This window comes from Aquarana catesbeiana, linkage group LG04, assembly GCF_042186555.1.
Source record: "Aquarana catesbeiana isolate 2022-GZ linkage group LG04, ASM4218655v1, whole genome shotgun sequence".
NCBI lineage: Eukaryota > Metazoa > Chordata > Amphibia > Anura > Ranidae > Aquarana > Aquarana catesbeiana.
Genome location: NC_133327.1, coordinates 328,896,246 through 328,910,843, shown reverse-complemented (window position 1 = coordinate 328,910,843; position 14,598 = coordinate 328,896,246). Strand labels below are relative to the sequence as shown.

Sequence of the window (14,598 nt, the reverse complement as noted above, 5' to 3'; positions counted from 1 at the left end):
CTGTTGGCGCTATGTAAATCCTGTAAAATAATATTATAAGCCTATTAACACAAAAGTATTTGAGTATACAGTAGTTCCTGTTTAATGACCTTTTTAAATATATAGTTACATAGTAGGTGAGGTTGAAAAAAGTCCATCAATTCCAACCTATGTGTGTGATTATATGTCAGTGTTACATTGTATATCCCTGTATGTTGTGGTCGTTTAGGTGCTTATCTAATAGTTTTTTGAAACTATCGATGCTCCCTGCTGAGACCACCACCTGTGGAAGGGAATTCCACATCCTTGCTGCTCTTACAGTAAAGAACCCTCTATGTAGTTTAAGGTTAAACCTCTTTTCTTCTAATTTTAATGAGTGGCCACATGTCTTGTTAAACTTGCATCCGTGAAAAAGTTTTATCCCTATTGTGGGGTTACCAGTACAGTAGTTATATATTGAAATCATATCCCCTCTCAAGCATCTCTTCTCCAGAGAGAATAAGTTCAGTGCTCGCAACCTTTCTTCATAACTAATATCCTCCAGACCCTTTATTAGCTTAGTTGCCCTTCTTTGTTCTCGCTGCATTTCCAGTACATCCTTTCTGAGGACTGGTGCCCAGAACTAGACAGAATACTCTAGGTGCGGCCGGACCAGCGTCTTGTAGAGGGGAGAATTATCTTTTTATCTCTGGAGATAATTTTTTAATTATTTTTAATGCATGCCAATATACTGTTTGCTTTGTTAGCAGCAGTTTGGCATTGCATGCCATTGCTGAGCCTATCATCTACTAGGACCCCCAGGTCCTTTTCCATCCTAGATTCCCCAGAGGTTCTCCCCCCAGTGTATAGATTGCATTTCTATTTTTGCCACCCAAATGCATTATTTTACATTTTTCTACATTAAACCTCATTTGCCATGTAGTTGCCCACCCCATTAATTTGTTCAGATCTTTTTGCAAGGTTTCCACATCCTGCGGAGAAGTTATTGCCCTGCTTAGCTTAGTATGGTCCGCAAATACAGAGATTGAACTGTTTATCCCAACCTCCAGATCGTTTATGAACAAAATAAATAGGATTGGTCCCAACACAGAACCCTGGGGGACCCCACTACCCACCTCTGACCATTCTGAGTACTCTCCATTTATCACCACACTCTGAACTCACCCTTGTAGCCAATTTTCAATCCATGTACTCATCCTATGGTCCATGCCAATGGACCTTATTTTGTACAGTAAACGTTTATGGGGAACTGTGTTAGGTGCTTTTGCAGAATTCAGATACACCACGTCTACGGGCCTTCCTTTATCTAAATGGCAACTCACCTCCTCATAGAAGGTTAATAGATTGGTTTGGCAAGAACGATTCTTCATGAATCCATGCTGATTACTGCTAATGTTACCGTTCTTGTTACTAAAATCTTGTATATAGTCCCTTATCATACCCTCCAAGAGCTTGCATGCTATTGATGTTAAGCTAACTGGTCTGTAATGTTAAGTTTCCCAAGTCTAATTTTAATTCTGTCCTCTGTTAACCATGGAGGTGCTTCCTGTGATGTGTCATAAGGATAAACACTGCAGTTTTGGTTACTGAAGCCCCCCTGATTCCCTTGTGAAGACTGAGGAGAAGAATACATGCAATACCTTCGCCATCTACCCATCCAATTCAGAGTTTAGTTTCACTATTAGCAAAAATACTACCATTTGAACCCTGCAGCTAGGACTGGAGCTATGAGTTGCAGTATGTTATATTTTACAAATGCAAGTATTAGTTGTGGCTTAAAAGGAAGTAAAAAACATGACTCCTACACATAATTAGGGCATTGGTTGATTTTTCAAGATGGTGCAAGGTGGTTTCTCTAGGCCAAATTTCAAATGGAAAGTTTCAAATCACTAAAAGCTTCCATAGACACTGCAAACAGACATACATTTGCAAACGAAAAAAAAAGGTGAGACAGCCCCGGGATAACCCTATAGTATCCTAGGAGAATGAATGTCTTTTCTGCAGATCTGCTGAGAAAAATCTAAACTAGTCTTTGCAAGCCTTTTTTTGTTCTTCAGTTTCACTTTTTCTGGTTACTACATAGAAAATTCTTTGAATTCGCCTTTTCTGATTCTGGATTTACAGTGCTATGCTGTGACTGGATATGCAGATTAGCCTGGACGGTGATATTTGGGAACTGGGTTCTGCAATGCGATGCTTTCCAGATCTCTGTGTACTGGTAAAAGTTAGCTATAGACCACTTTTCCAGGTCTAGAGCTCTGGCATTTCCTCAGCGCTTGCCCTGTCTCTAAAGATTCACTATGTTTTCACTATGAGTAAGGTTGTTCTGGGTAAAGAACCATGAGCTAACTTGCTTATTTCTTTTGTGGTGATTTCAAATTTCCTGCTACTGTTGGTTTTACTGCAGAAGCAGTTAACTGAGGCTGATTTCGTCCACAGGGGGAATGGCAAAAGTTGTCTTTTTCCTGACGTTCAATGTAGAACAACAACAAGCACAATCCTGCTATTGCTCACGCTTTGCAGAGCACCACGTGGAACTCGGGCTGTTGCTACTGTCCTACAGTGACCTGATCACCTCTGGCAATCTGATGCTAAAAAACACCAGCTGCCTGGGAATTTTAAATACTTGAGCCCTGTCTTCAAACTTTAGGTCTTGTTGCACCACCTCCACGTGGCTGCCAGGGGCATCTATTTGGTATCCTTTGAGAGAACTAAGGCCTGTAAACTGGAATCCAGTGACCCTTTTAGCTATAAGGTCCACATCATTAAAGTCTCCTTCAGCTCTGCCAAATGAGAGCTCTACCCTGTTGTCAGAGGCCTCTACTGCAGTCACTCTGGGCTTTGTCACCAGATTCACCCAAATCCTTGCAGATATTGCCTGCGGGGCTCTAAGTGCCGGTTCACACAGGGGCAACCTGTCAGGCAACTTAGCCGCCTGACAAGTCACGCTCCATGCATTGCAATAGAACCATTCTAATAGGAGAGACTCAAGTAGCCCTGACTTAGAAAAAGCTTCCTGTACTACTTTGGGGAGACTTCGGAGCGGCTTGCATTGACTTCTATACAGAAGTTGTTTTGCAAGCCACGCTGAAGTCGCACTCTATGGGGCAGCTTCAGAGTAGGACGAGAATCGGGCAACTTTGAAACTGCCCCTGTGTGAACCGGCACTAAGTGTGACCCAGTGCCATCCCCTGCGACGTTTCTGTAACTATCCCGAGTCCTTAGATCAGGCCAGGTCACCGATCACTGTCCCTCGTAAAGAATCACTCTTTGATGGCTTGTTACAAGCATCTAAACTGGTGTCACACATAGGTCTGATGTCCATACAGATGTGCAGAGCACTTTGATTAAGGTGCTGTCATTAATGCCATATGAGCATCTGACCTGCTTGGCCCTTGAGAGATGTCATCTGTTTGGTTCTTGATACAATCATACGGAGGTGCCACTGGAGGTCAGAACATACTCCTGCCTAAATATAGGAGCTCCTGGGAGAGGTCAGACACTTCTACATTCCTCCTTGATTTAATTCTGTAGTAGGTACCCACAAGCCTTGAATCTCAGATAGACAATAAGGCTCTTAATAAGAGACCCACCAAGTCATCTGAAAAGCCTTCTGCATGAAGGTGTGCCCCCAAGTGAGGGGTTGATTGTGAACCCTGGGGTAGTTTGCCTCTCTAGCATCCAGGTGCAAATAGCACCACCATTTTAGGCTTACAGGCTAATCATTTACTTCTGGCTGTTCCTGCTTATTTCCTCTGTGCTCCAACACAGAATAATGCACTTTTCCTGGACTCCTCCCACCCCTGGACCCCTTGCTTTAGCTCATGTGTCATATCAGTTTTTGAAGCTGTTCCACTATTCTCACCCTCAGGGAAATCCCTTGTCCTTGGGATAATACGCTCTTAATGGTACCCCTGAAAGCCCCTGCTCTCCAGAGTGATCTCCTGAGCCACTAAGTCAAGTGGGACACGCTCTGACTGTTCCTTAACTCGATAAGGACCTGGATTCTTAGTGTCCCACTTTTGTACTCCTACATTTTGAAGCATTGGCACTTCTGTTCAGCCTAGTGCTTTTTCCTGGCATCCCCATTGTGGAATGCTCAGGCGCCCTCCTGTGAAGAGACAGCTTTGTGGATCCTTGCAGTCAGCATTTTTGGAGGTCATTGCTGGAGGGTTCTGATCCCTGGGTATTCAACGGGCAGAACACACCAGTTTTTCTGCAGAAGGTATCCTCTGCCAGAAACAGAATATGTTTTGATGACTTCATGGGACCTGTTCACTTGGGGATAGGGCCTCCTTCTTTGGCAGATCTGCAGGCTCTTGAGGAAGGTTCTACAGATTCCTTTCCTTGTTCTGTCCTTAATGCTTTTAGCGGTAGTAGAAAGGTTCCCACCACCACAGTTGAGGCTTCCCTCGAGGGTTGTTCTTTAGCAGGCTCCTTCTGGAGTGTCCCATTGACAACTTTTATGGGCTGTGCGTATTAGCTTCAACTTTGCTGCTTTCTATTGATTCCCAGTTTGGGGCTTGGGTCTCACTTCAATCCCTTTCCAAACCTAGTGGGGTGCCTCCCATGCCTGCAACCCCTACAGTCACATTGACATTGTGGTATAGCACCCATAAGTTGTTTGGTGGAGTCAGGAGTGTGTGCTGATACAGGGTTTTGCTTGGTAAGTCTCACCTAGAGAGATTGGTTGTGTAGCCAGACCACCTCTTCTTCAGTCACTGAGTTTTCCCTCCTTTGATTCTTGAGGGCCAGGGCATAAATGCTTTAGACCTTCCTAGGTAGACCAATTTCGTCTTTTTTAGCCACACAAGCACAGGGAGAACATGCAATCTGTGTGCAGGTAGTATCCAGGTTTGGATTTGAACCAAGAACTCTAGTGCTGCAAGAAATAACTGTTAATCACTAAGCCACTGTGCTGGCCAAGGTTGTGGGTTTGTCTTCCCTTCATGGGAATTTATTAGGTTTTTCACCTGGTTTTGGTAGATTTTGAGTGATCATCTTTTTTTTGTAACTCAGGTTTGGTGATCTTTTATGTAGTCATTCCCTCTGGTGGTGACATTTCTTCTAAGTCTTGAGCATCAGGTTGATTCTCTATGCCCTTCCTCTGGTTTTGTTTGCAGGTTCCCCAATCTGGTAGGGGGCTTAGCCTGATCCAATTTAGAGTGGACCTCGGTTCTTCGGGTGGCTCCAGGGCTGCAGGCAGTCCTTGGTTTTCTTGTTGGGCATGTCAGCGCTGGCTGTTCTGTAGCCCACCCCCAAAGTTTGGATTTTGAATGTCTGGACAGTATTTGAAGGTTTGGGTTTTGAATGTCTGGACAGTATTTAAAGTCCCGTGTCCCTTGATAGACGAGAAAGAGAAAATCTGATTTTCGTACTTACCGTAAAATCATCTTTACGTTAATTATTGGTCCCACTCTTCTGTTTAGGTTCATGCTCTTGGTACTGCTTACTACAAACTGAGCCATGCTGGGTGGTAGAAAAGGGGTTGTTCTGAGGCTACCCTACAATTTTTTTTTTTTGTGCTGGTCAGTGTCCAGTCCTCTTTGTAAGCAGCAGTATACCCCAACAGTATCTGCACTTCTGTGTTGCCCAATGGACTTTAAGAAATGGATTTTAAGAGATGTAAATGATAGAAGTATATTGGCTATATATTGAACATGTGTCCCCAGAGTTTTAATTATACTGTATTTATGAATATTTTGTTTCATTAATTTAAATTAGCATTGCTAAAGGATTGTTTACTATTGATAACTTCACTTATTCTTCAGTTGTTCTATCCTAATTAAAAGAAAACTACGTTTATTAAATATTATACATTAAACACCGGTATCTTTCCCTACAGCTTATGGAAAAAATGCCAATTTGATGTGTTACTTTTACAAAATATAAATCCTGCATCCAGCAGCATAGCCAAGTCATGTGCTTGCATTTGCATTATATGTAAACTGTATTTCCCAGATAGCCACCAGAGGGTGACATTTGCATACAGAAAATCTGCTCTTCATTGAGCTGAATGTAAAATCTGTCTTCCAGGAGCAGATTTCTCAGAATGCCGCAGGATGTGCTAGAAGCCAAGAAACTGCAAGCATTAGTGATGAAAGCATGACTTATTCAATAAGGGTAACACATCATTTTGGCATTTTGCAGACATTTTTTGAGGGAAAGTTTTGTTCTACTTTTCAATCATATTATAATATAAACATTTTTTTTTTTTTAATGAAATGTGTTAGAAGCTCAGCATGTGATGAACAGTTTACTCTCATTGGCCATAGACTGTGCAATATGGGACGAGCAGTTTACTGTGTGCTCATGTCTTGTTCACCCTTGTGTGGAGATGTGAGTATTTCTGTGTTTCTGTGGGCGCTGTTCATATTGCAATGCAGGTGGCAGCTGCAGAGAATCGCTGTGCAGAAAATGCAACATGTCTGTCTGCACCATTGCAGGATGTGGCAGAGAATTGCAAGTTTCTATGCACTGCAGAAGAGCTTTGTGGCATTTCAGTAAAGTTAAACCATGCCTTGTGTTGTAAAAATGCAAGGCACCATCTCCTGCAGTCCACCTAGCACAGACCCTAGCCATTTCTGTAGTGTGAACCAGCTCTTAAAAATGGAAATAACCTATTAATTTAACATTTTCCCCAAATCAATTACTTTCAAGCCATGTCTCTGAACTGCCACAGTTGCTGGTGTGCTTATGTCAGCTCTCAACTGAACTTTCAGGCCCTCAAGTGACTGATGTCATAGTTGATCATAGATGCAGCACCGCGTCCACTGGAGCTTTAAAAAGAGGCCCACATGGTTCAGTCTTCGGCTGTAAGGGAAAGAATGGTTTTCACATGGTTTTACACTTTAATGCCCGACTCCAATTTAAAGTTTTCTTGCATCTTTGTGAACATCTCCCTCTTTTAATAAACATGCACAAAACAAATGGGCTCCAAACCATAAGGTACTTCATAAAAAAAAAAATAATGTCTCACAATTGGACCACAATATTGCCAACATGTCTCAGGTGCAACAATACCCCCCACCCCCAACACACACCTTTTCATCAGGGTACAGAAGAAACATCACAAAACAGAAAAATAAGATCTTGTGTGTATATATAAATTAAAAAAAAAAAACATAATATAAAAGATGTGCCATTTCATAATGCACCATAAAAGACATTGGAGGATTAGTAAAATTCGTAAGATGATATTAAATTTCATAACATAGACCAGTGGGCTCCAAACTGCGACCTGGGTGTGGATGCGACCCTTTGCTAGTCTTTATCTGGCCCTTGGGGCACTATACCCCCCCACCGACAAAAGACACTCTTTTTTATCATTCATTCTTTATTAAACGTTTATCTCTTATTACGATAAACATTTACATAACTCATCTCCCCAAGACAGAGGACAATATTCAATATCCTGGTTTATATATACACGCCAACAACAGGGATAGCTCTCTCTACACCCCCTCCCCCATACCCTAAAAAAAAAAAAAAAAGAGAGAAAACCGCCCCAGTTTTATAAAAGTGCTATAAAAATAATTTAAGATTTTCCAATATTGTACTCTATATACATTGTTGACTTAATATGTGTTAAAGGAGAGGGGAAAAAAATTTGAAAGAAACCTAAAAAAATTGAAAAATAAGATCTTGTGTGTGTATATATATAAATAAAAAAAATCATATAAAAGATGTGCCATTTCATAATGCACCATAAAAGACATTGGAGGATTAGCAAAATTCGTAAGATGATATTAAATTTCATAACATAGACCAGTGGGCTCCAAACTGCGACCTGGGTGTGGATGCGACCCTTTGCTAGTCTTTATCTGGCCCTTGGGGCACTATACCCCCCCACCGACACAAGACACTCTTTTATCAACTGACATCAACAATGGGGCATGATTTCTCTCACTGACACTGACACAATCAACTGACACAATAATGGTGCACTATTCCTCCCAACGATGGGGCACTATTCCTCCCACTGTTACCAGTGAGGGGCACTATTCCTTCCAAGGATACCAACGATGGGGCACTATTCCTCCCAAGAATACCAACGATGGGGCACTATTCCTCCCAACGATACCAACAATGAGGCACTATTCCTCCTAACGATGGGGCACTATTCCTCCCAATGATACCAATGATGGGGCACTGTTTCTCCCAACGATTGGGCACTGTTCCACCCAAAAGATACCAACCACCAGCACTATTTCTTCCACTGATACAAATGATGGGGCACTATTATTCCCCCCCACTGACACCAGTGATGGGGCACTATTCCCCCCACTGACACCAATGATGGGGCACTGTTCCTCCCACTGACACCAATGATGAGGCACTATTCCCCCCACTGACACCAATGATGAGGCACTATTCCTCCCACTGACACCAATGATGAGGCACTATTCCTCCCACTGACATCAATGAGGGGGCACTATTCCTCCCACTGCCACCAATGAGGGGGCACTATTCCTCCCACTGACACCAATGATGGGGCACTATTCCCCCCCTGACACCAATGATGGGGCACTATTCCTCCCACTGACATCAATGATGGGGCACTATTCCCCTCACTGACACCAATTATGGAACACTATTCCCCCCCAACTGACACCAATGATGAGGCACTATTCCTCCCACTGACATCAATGAGGGGGCACTATTCCTCCCCCAGTACCATATGTGGTGATGTTTACTCCCACTGATGTCAGGAACATTTCCACTCTCACTGGCCACAATCCAGCCCCTCTAAAGTCTAAAGGACAATAAATTGGCTCTTTAGTTAGAAAGTTTGGACCCCTGACATAGACAATGAAACCACTCCTATTTAATACTGTCTTGGTCATACACTTTGGTCAGTGGCAGTTAGAGTATGTACCACTGATTTAAATGTAAGAAGAGGAGGAGGCGGCAATGGATCACTGGGAGAGGGGGGAGACTAATGGTGTTATTGTTTGAGTGATGGTAGGGGGTATAGCATTGAGAACAGGGCTGCAATCGGACTAGAAGAAGAAAATGAGGGGAAGGAGCCATTTGGCGGCTGAGACGGCATACAGTGGTTGAGAAAGATGTAGTTACTGGGGGTGAAACAAGTATAACCGAGCAGTCACTCAGGAGAATATTACAATTGTTTTTCTTAATCCACCATTTTGTTATTATTTTTTGGCTGATTATGAAATGGTACATATTTTATAATATATTTTCATTCATACAAGCATATGGCCACAAGGGGTGAGATTTATCAAAACTGGTACACACAGAATCTGGTACAGCTGTGCATAGTAACCAATCTGCTTCCAGGTTTTATTGCCAAAGCTTAATTGAACAAGCTGAAGTTTGAAGCTGATTGGTTACTATGCACAACAGCACCAGATTCTGTGTGCACCTGTTTTAGTAAATCTCCCCTGATATCCTATAATTTGTCTGTTTTGTAGCTGTGATATAGGGGGAGTGGTGTTGCTCCTGAAACATGCTTGATGTCTTATGGTTGAACTGTGAACTTTTAAAATCTTTTAGACCTTATGGTTTGGTGCCCATTTATCTGCTTACACGTTGAATCATTTTGTGGTACCCACTGTTCCTTTTGGGAACTGGGAACCAAGTTAGTGAGTTTATTTGAAAATTTCTTGCATTTGAAAGAAAACATATGGAGGCTGTCATTGCCCTCTTTCTGAAAATGCTACTTAATTAGCTGTAATGCTAACCCAATGGCATTGATAGCTTTTAAATCAATGACATTAATGAAGTATGTAGGTCAGGAAAATCTTGAAAATCAGGTAAACATTCAGAAATCCTATTCTGCATGCATACTGTTGGTCATTGTCCCAAAGTACTGAAGCAAGATGGTCAGTATGACAATCGGGTAACTGGAATCGCAATGGGAGGGTAGCAGCTTCCACATTACTCTCATGGCAGGTTTACTTTAAAGTGTATCTAAACCAAAAAAGAACAAAATGTGATCTATTGCAGTGTACAGTCCTTAGATGTAGCGGATGCATTCATTTCTACTTTTTGGGCTAAGAACATTTTTTAGCAAGTTCAGAAAACACCTGTTGTTCCTGCAATGTCCTCGTCAGTTCATGTGAGCTGAGATGACTGCATAAACAATGTTATGTCCCTTTTGTAAACTTGTAGCCCCACTGATCCACGATGCAATATAGATGAACCAAGGCAGACATATTTGAAGTCCATAGGTACCATGCAGAAGTGAGTGTGGACATGAAGGCACAGGAGGAGTGTTATTCACAGAATTTCCTGATAAAAATAAATTGGAAGAATCGATGCAGATACCACATCTAAAGCCTGCTAAGCTGCAATATGTATTTTTTTGTTTTAGTAACTAGTTTAAAACTTTCCCTCAGGAAGATTTACCCCTCTCCGTGACCATGCCATTTTTTGCTTTTTGTCACTGCGTCACTTTAAAGCGGAGTTCCACCCAAAAATGTAACTTCCGCTTTAAGTGAAGGTGACCCCCTGACATGCCACATTTGGAATTTCATTTTTTGGGAGGGGGGGGGGGATGCGGATACCCTCTTTTTAGAGGCACCCAGCTCCCACTTCCTCCCGGGGCTCTGTGGCGCCACAAGGAGGTTCACCTCTCCCTCCGGGCAATCTTCTGGGACATGTCACAGGTCCCAGAAGATTGCCCAGCCAATCACAGCGCATGGCTCGCGCATGTGCAGTGCGTGCCCGGCTGTGAAGCCACAGCCGGGCGCCCACAGTCAGAATGCCGGGGGGTGCGGAGAGGAGCGGGGCTTCGTTCGCCCGCATCACTGGACCGTGGGACATGTGAATGTTCGATTATTAAAAGTCAGCAGCTACACTTTTTGTAGCTGCTGACTTTTATATGGGTGGAACTCCGCTTTAACTGACAATTGCATGGTCATGCAACGCTGTACATAAATTAAATTTTTATCATTTGTTTCCCACATATAGAACTTTCTTTTGGTGGTATTTGATCACCACTGGGTTTTTTATTTTTTGCGCTATAAATGAAAAAAGTCTGAACATTTTGAAAGAAAAAAAAAAAACAGTATTTTTTGCTTTCTACTATAAAATGAAAAAAAAATTAAAATCAAATGCCTTCATAAATTTAGGCCAATATGTATTCTGCTACGTATTTTTTTGGTAAAAAAAACCCCAATATGCGTATATTTATTGGTTTGCGTGAGACCAGTTTCACATATGTGCAGCCGTGGTTCCCAGCATGGGGTCCGGTGCGTTCCTGTTCACCGATTTAAATCCGAATCAGGTCCGAATTTTTGCCTGAATTCGCAACCGAACTCAAACATGCACACGACCCTTTTGGAATGCGGACCACAGCTGTCCCGAGCCTGTTTTAAACGCGAATGATATGGGGTCTATATATAATGGATTTTTTTTTTAATAATAGTAATGGTGGTGAGCAGCGACTTATAACGGGACTGTGATAGTAATCTGACACTAACTGACACTTTTTACACATTGTGGGAACCAGTGACTGTAATACAGTGATCAGTTGTAAAACTATACACTGTCACTGTAGTTATTAGACTGGCTTGGAAGGGATTAACATCTAGGGCAATCAAAGGGTTAAATGTGTGCCTAACAATGCTTGGTGCATTCACTGTGTGCTGTTTTTATTAAGGAATGTGCCAGTTTTTATTTACAGAGCTCTGTCCGGTGTCCTCTTCGATGATCAGTGGGTGCCAGCGGTCAATCATTGGCCGGCTCCCCCTAATCGGCTTGTGCTGTGACTAAGGACAGCACAGTCGGTGCGCCAGGTGGCATGCACGTGCCCCCTACCCAGCAGTGCTGGATCACGTACTAGATACGTGATCCAGTGCTGGATAGCTGCTCTGCCGCCGTACTCCTGTGTGAGGCGGTCAAAGTGCAATATCCCAAAGCAATCTCATAGAAGACTGCTTTCAAATGGTGTGGACATAATGGCTTGTGTAATAACGGGTACAGGAGTCCTTCTGCCATGACACACTTGTAGAAGAGGGTGGTCTTAATAATAAAATATAGGAACGCCAATTCATACATAGACCCCATTGAATTATTTTGAATGCTCTTTTGTTAATTTTTCCTTGTTTTCTCTAGGATAATGTGAATCGCTTGCTACTCCTTTTCATGGATAAAAACCCTGTAAGTGTTTTCTGTAGCAATAATTTATGGGAAGTTTTTGGTAAGATTGCAATGTCAGTAACTTGTGATAATGAACATCTCACTTTTATTTTTTGCAGCCTGAACAAGCAACAGAACCAGCCTCTAATTTAGTTGCATTTCTGCAAAAGTTTGCCGAGCCAATGAATAGGAATCCCTCGGTATGTGCCATGCTCCCAATGTTTCTAGTTTTACTAATTTTTCTGTGTCATCTTTGTGAGTTTCTTGAGAGCCACATGAGAGTCCATATGAGGGGTTGTGCAGGGCTAAATAGAGCTTTAATCTTTATTAAAGGTTCTGAAGCTGGAGTTGAAAGAAATCAGGGAAGAGCAGGACCTTCTGTTCCGGTTTATGAACTTTCTAAAACAAGAGGGAGCTGTCCATGTACTACAATTTTGCTTGACAGTGGGTAGGTTCCAATAATAATGCAGTTATTGCATTGGATTTTTTTTTCACTTGTTATGGTTGTAGCTACAGTTCTGAATTTGATGTCTTTTTTGTGATCTCCTGTCTGTACCTACTTTAACCCCTTCAGTACACTTTTACCCCCTTCCTGCCCAGGCCAATTTTCAGCTTTCAGTGCTGTCACACTTTGACAATCTCTCAGTCATGCAACACTGTACCCATATGACATTTTTATAATTTTTTTATGGTATTTAATCACAGTTTTTTTTTTTTTGCTAAATAAACAAAAAAAGACTGAAGATTTTAAGGGGTTAAAAAAGATCAGGGTTTGGAAAAAAAAAAAGGGCATGTTTAACCGCTTGCCGACAAGCTCACGGTTTAGAAAAAAAGGGGCATGTTTAACCGCTTGCCGACCAGCTCACGCCGATATACGTCAGCAGAAGGGCACGTACAGGCAGATTAACGTACCTGTACGTTGCCCTTTAAGAAGCGGTTTGTGCGCACCCACCGCGACCTCCGTGAGCGTGATCGAGGGTCCCGCAAACCCGATGTCCGCGGGGATACCCGCGATCATCTCATGGAGAGGAAGAACGGGGAAATGCTTGTGTAAACAAGCATTTTCCCATTCTGCCTAGTGACAGGACACTGATCACCGCTCCCTGTGATCGGGAGCGGTGATCAGTGTCATGTCACACATAGCCACGCCCCCCCACAGTTAGAATCACTCCCTAGGACACACTTAACGCCCTCACTGCCAGTCACATTTACACAGTAATCAATGCATTTTTAATTGCACTGATCGCTTTATAATTGTGAATGGTCCCAAAATCGTGCCAAGTGTCCCATGTGTCCACCATAATGTCGCCGTCACAACATGATTGCCGCCATTACTAGTAAAAAAAAGAAATTATTAAAAAAAATGCCAAAAAAATTATCCCCTATTTTGTAGACGCAATAACTTTTGCGCAAACCATTTAAAAATATGTAGAAGAATATGTATCGGCCTAAACTGAGGGAAAAAAGAAACATTTTATATATTTTTTGGGGATATTTATTATAGCAAAAAGTAAAAAATAATGCATTTTTTTCAAAATTGTCGCTATTTTTTTGTTTATAGCGCAAAAAATAAAAACCGCAGAGGTGATCAAATACCACCTAAAGAAAGCTCTATTTGTGGGGAAAAAAAGGACATCAATTTTGTTTGGGAGCCACGTCGCACGACCACGCAATTATCAGTTAAAATGACGCAGTGCCAAATCGCAAAAAGTGCTCTGGTCTTTGGGCAACCAAATGGTCCGGGGCTTAAGTGGTTAAGAGAAAATCAGTTTAATATAACATACAAAAGTCCAAAACTGTAAAGGGAGAAAAAGTTAGATTTTCACAGAGCTTAAAACACGATGATTGCAAAATACACAAAAACACTAATAAATTGAGGTCATTCTACATACATTCAAAAAACTTCCTAAGACATACAGGATGTCCAGTCCTTCTGCCCTGCTGCTGTTAGTACATCTAACACTCCCCTTTCCCCATACTGACGATGCTGCTGTCCAAAGGTGCCCCTTGTGCTCATTAATCCACAGCGGGGACACTCTTATACATGTTACCGGCCAGATCACCAGGTGAAAACAGAGGAGAAAAATACAGCCATCACATCGAAGGATTGGCAAGCTGCAATATATTACATTTTTGATTCTGGGTTTAATACCACTTTAAGTTGCTGTTTCTATTTTAGGTGTTTTTCAGGTTATTTGTCCGCCTCTATGTATGTCATGGTTTAGAAGCTTATTGTCTTTACAGAGGAATTTAATGACAGGATTTTAAGGCCAGAGTTGTCTGATGAGGAAAAGTTATCTCTTCATGAGGAAGTGAAGAAAATCTATCAAACCTATTGTCTGGAAGAAAGCATTGATAAAATCAGATTTGACCCATTTATCGTGGAAGAAATACAACGAAGTAAGTGTGTGACCTTGGGAGCCATGATAAAACTTTTTAATATACGCCTAAATCCCTTGCTTCTGAACTCTTAGGCCAAGTTTCCATAGGTTTCCATTTGTAAGCATGAGTCTG

The 14,598-nt window shown here is 42.0% G+C and overlaps 1 protein-coding gene across 2 annotated transcripts in view; it reads left to right on the top strand.

Moving 5' to 3' along the window:
• The window catches only part of SNX14 (sorting nexin 14), a 135,430-nt gene that overhangs the window by 46,060 nt on the left and 74,772 nt on the right, over positions 1-14,598 (top strand). For both annotated transcript variants that reach the window (XM_073626895.1, XM_073626894.1), the window contains exons 10-13: positions 12,061-12,105; positions 12,204-12,284; positions 12,418-12,532; positions 14,329-14,484. In XM_073626895.1, the coding sequence (XP_073482996.1) occupies positions 12,061-12,105; positions 12,204-12,284; positions 12,418-12,532; positions 14,329-14,484 (397 nt within the window). The remainder of the gene's footprint in view (positions 1-12,060; positions 12,106-12,203; positions 12,285-12,417; positions 12,533-14,328; positions 14,485-14,598) is intronic.